Raw genomic sequence first — 4,721 nt, 5'->3', positions numbered from 1 at the left:
AAATTAGCCACCATCTTTGTTGGCGGTTAATTTGCATATCACCCTGATTAGCCAATGGGAGGCATAGCGAAGATATGGTCAATTACCATGTTTGTCTATTATTAGATAGGATGATTTGTTATTTGAGATGAATATATAGGAAATGTTCTGTATGTCACAGAAACCTTGTAAAAACTGCCTTGAAAAGAATAGCACTATTGATAGATTAACTTCTATACAAATTCACCTTTTACACATTGACAGATACAGAATGAAAAAAACAGTCATGAGAGCAATATTATCCTTTATATTTTATTTCCTTGTGCTAGAAAGATAAAAAGCTGAAAGTTTTGCTCATGCTTGAATCATTTTACACTGATACTGTATTTTAACACTAAATTGTGTCTATTTCTCAATTAGTTAAAACTCCCTGCAAAAGAAAAATAGGTATGTAATAAGGAAGGACTCTTCCACTAAACTCTGAATGTAGACTGGGGCATATAGTCAACTATTATGTCTAATATTCATGGCTAATGAAGTTTTTACCCTTTTGCTCTTACTGGCATTTGGGAAGCCCTATTGGGTACCACTAGCTGAGGCCTATCTTTATCCTCAAATCAAATCCACCCACCTTCTTTATAATCAATGATGCTATCTGTGGAACGGGGGAAGATACTGGTATTAAAACATATGAAGTAGGGTTGAGGGTTGTTTTCTTGGGGCTTGGCAACTAGGCAGAGAAGTTTCAGCTGATGCAATAAGAAAGCAGAGCCATGAGGCTTTTGGGCAGATGGTAGTAGAATTGGGTTAAAGGCAGTTTATCTGGCACCAGTGTGCAAGATGAATTAGAGAGGAGAAAAACTAGAGTCAGGGAGGTAACTATTAATAAAAGGAAATCTCTTACTGGGAATTTCATTATGTCTAATTCAAAATCCAGGGCCAGCAACTTCATCCCATAAAATCATGTCCTCTCTACATCCGATAGTATCAAATCTCTTGATAGTCTACCTCTTTCTGCATGTGCAAATGCAAAAAAGCAGGGAGAAATTGTGTCCTTTCTAGAAGTAGAGACACCATAAGTTTCCAGAGGGCAGACACAGGTCTTTTATCATCAAATCTCTAGTCTTTAGAATATAGTGCAGGGGTCCTCAAACTTTTTAAACAGGGGGCCAGTTCATTGTCCCTCAGACCGTTGGAGGGCCGGACTATAGTTTAAAAAAAAACTATGAACAAATTCCTATGCACACTGCACATATCTTATTTTGAAGTAAAAAAACAAAACGGGAACAAATACAATATTTGTATTTGCATGTGGCCCGCGGGCCGTAGTTTGAGGACCCCTGATATAGTGGGTCTCACAAAATGTTCATTGATTGAATGAATGAAAATAAGAGTAAATATAAATGGAAGCAAAACATTCTAGAGGATGTAGTATATCTTGAACCACAATCAAATGATAACAGATAACTTTAGGTTCCTGGCCATGTATCATTTCCTCTGAGCACTGGGCAGTTGGAAGAATAAACTATTCATTTCCTTCAGAAGTGTTATAGGGAATGAATACCAACTATGAACAAGATAATGCATGAATGGATTTGTGTAGTTAGCACTCTCATTATCCAAATAGGGGAAAGGAGTTGTAGATTAAAGGTAATCTGTGCATTACTTCATCTGGCAAACACTAGATCCATATAGATAGCCCCTCATGCAATGGGAAATATACCAGTATGGGATCCTATGAAAAACATCCTTCCATACTGTGAAAATGATTTATTTTCAATGAAAGCAGGAACTTTTAGAAAATAAGATACATGATGACAAGTTTACACATTCAGAAATGTCAGTAGATCAGAAACCAAAGAACCAGGTTGGCTGTAATAATATATCATCCTCATCCTTAGGAAAAGTGGAACAACATGTAGGAGCCATGAGCAAGGAGCCTTGAAGGGTTGGGTCAAGCAAAGCCAAAACTGGATAAGAGGATACAGAAGGGGCAACTATCACAAAGTTGAAGAGCAGCTAGAGGAGTCATGAAACAAAAATTAAGGGATGTGAGCCATAAGGTCCTGAGTCCAGAGGCTGATGAATGAACGTGAACAAAAATTTTCCTTGAAATTAAAGGAGTGGCCCTCTGGGTTATTTTGTATGGGTGTTACCCAACTATTGTACCTTACTCACTAGTATATCATCTCATCAACTCTATGTCTCCCTTTCACATGGCATCTTTCTAAGTGCAGACAATACAACAGTACAAAGAACAAAGCAGTTGAATTCTGCTTCATCCTGTTAATGGGAAAAGTACTCACGTTCCACAAAGTAAGAGCTGGCATCAATCTTCCAGATGATCTGGCCCCGATGAGAACCATTGACTCCACGGTTCTTATAGTCCAGAAAGTTTTCCGACAATACCTCATCTATATTCCCAAGAAAGAAAGAGAGTAGAGAAACATATCAGCCAATAGCATATATATGGGAATAAAAGAGCAAAGGATATTAATGTCATCTCCAGAACAATGGAGAAAAAAGCATCTGGAATCATAGAATCAGAGAACTCACAGAGAATCACAGAATCAGTATCCAGAGGTATCCTCTGGACAAGCCCCTTTTTAATGTAGAACTCTCTTCTCATTTCACAATACTCTTGGTAAATTATCATCTAGCTGGTTCTTGAACAACTACAAAAACAAAACTATAATTGCTTTTATGGTAGTTTATTTTACTTTTGAAAACTCTTATATGCATGAAATCTCAGTGTGGAATCTTCCTCCTAGGCGGGAAAAAGATGGCAGTAGAGTAGGTGGAAGTTTCACTCATCTCCTCCCAGGTTCGAACTGGAATTACAACTAAATTATAGAACAATTAACCTGAATAACTAACTGAAGATTAGCTGAACATGTCTTACAACCAAGGATTTACAGAAGCCACCTAAAAACTGGTAGGAAGGGTGGAGACTCTAAAAGGCCTGGCCCCATACCCATTTGTGGTGGCTGAGAACTTGGGAAGATATCTCAGTTACAATGGTCCCCCCTTACAAATGTGGTGTTTCAACTCTATGCCTGACTCCCTAGCCTGGAGCACCACGGCAATAAATAAGTACCTAACAATAATAGCCTTAAATGTAAATGAATTGAATGCTCCAATCAAAAGAATAGGGTAGCTGAATGGATAAGAAAACATGACCCAATATATGTTGTCTACAATAGAGCCACCTCAGAACAAAAGACTCACACAGGATAAAAGTGAAGAGATGGAAAACATTTTCCATGAAAATGGAAATGAAAAAAATGCAAGGGTAGCAATATTTAGATCTGACAAAATAGACTTCAATGCAAAGGCCATAACAAGAGACAAAGAAGGCCATAACATAATACTAAAGTGATTGATATAACAAGAGTATATAACTTTTAAAAACGCACCCAATATAGGAGCACCTAAATATATAAAAAAGCTCTTGGAGTACTTTATGGGAGAGATTGACAGCAATGCAGTCATAGTTGGGGACATTAACACTCAATAGACATCACTGGATACATCTTCCAGATGAAAAACCAACAAGAAAACATTGACTCTAAATGACACAGTACATCAGATGAACTGAATTGATATTTACAGAACATTTCACCCAAAAGATGCACAATATACATTCTTTTCAAGTGCACATGGAACATTCTAAAAAATAGACCACATGTTAGGATACAAAATAAGTCTCTACCAGTTCAAGAAGATTGAAATCATATGAAACATCTTTTTAGCTCATAAAGGCATGAAACTAGAAATCATCTACACTAAAAACACTCAAAATATTTCAAACACATGGAGGCTAAATAGCACGTTATTAAACAATAAATGGGTTAGCAATGAGATCAAGGAAGAAATGAAAAACTTCCTGGAAACAAATAAAAATGAACACAAAACAACCCCAAATCTATGGATCACAGCAAAAGCAGTCCTGAGAGGGAAGTTCATAGCATTACAGGCCTACCTCAAGAAACAAGAAAAATCTCTAATAAACTATATAACCCTACAACTAAAAGAATTACAAGGAGAACAAGAGAAAAAGCCCATAATAGGTAGAAGGAAGGCTATAATAAATATCAGAGCAGAAATAAATGACATAGAGACTAAAAAAACAATACAAAAGATCAATGAAACCAAGAGCTGGTTCTTTGAAAAGATAAACAAGAATGATGAACATGTAGGCAGATTTATCAAGAGACAAAGAAGCCACAAATAAATAACATCAGAAACAAGAGGTAAAATAACAACTGATACCACAGAAATACAAAGGATTGTAAGAAAATATTACAAACAACAAATTGGACAACCTGGGCAAAATGGACAAATTCCTAGGAACATACACTCTTCTAAAACCCAATTAGGAAGAATCAGAAAACCCGAATAGACCAATAACAACTAATAAAATTGAAGCAGTAATAAAAAAAAACTTCTGGCAGACAAAAGCTGTGGACTGGATGGCTTCACAGGGAAGTTTTATCAAATACTCAAAGAAGAACTAACACCAATCCTTCACAAGCTATTCCAACAAAACTCAAGAGGAGGGAAGACTTCCAAGCTCTTTTATGAGGCCAGCATTATCCTAATTCCAAAACCAGAAGAAGACACTACAAAGAAAGAAAATTACATGCCAATATCCCTTGAACATACATGGCAAGATCCTCTACAAAATATAAGCAAATAGGATCCAGCAATATATTAGAAATATTATTCACCAAGACCAAGTT

General features: G+C 36.5%; 1 protein-coding gene across 8 annotated transcripts in view; it reads right to left on the bottom strand.

Moving 5' to 3' along the window:
- Positions 1-4,721, bottom strand: part of HECW1 (HECT, C2 and WW domain containing E3 ubiquitin protein ligase 1) — a 116,225-nt gene that overhangs the window by 34,426 nt on the left and 77,078 nt on the right. For all 8 annotated transcript variants that reach the window (XM_014543558.1, XM_014543556.1, XM_014543560.1 and 5 more), the window contains one exon: positions 2,286-2,393. In XM_014543558.1, the coding sequence (XP_014399044.1) occupies positions 2,286-2,393 (108 nt within the window). The remainder of the gene's footprint in view (positions 1-2,285; positions 2,394-4,721) is intronic.

This window comes from Myotis brandtii, unplaced genomic scaffold (genome assembly GCF_000412655.1).
Source record: "Myotis brandtii unplaced genomic scaffold, ASM41265v1 scaffold3280, whole genome shotgun sequence".
In the NCBI taxonomy this organism is placed as follows: Eukaryota; Metazoa; Chordata; class Mammalia; order Chiroptera; family Vespertilionidae; genus Myotis; species Myotis brandtii.
Note: the sequence above shows the minus strand (reverse complement) of the source record. Positions and strands in the feature narration are given on the sequence as shown.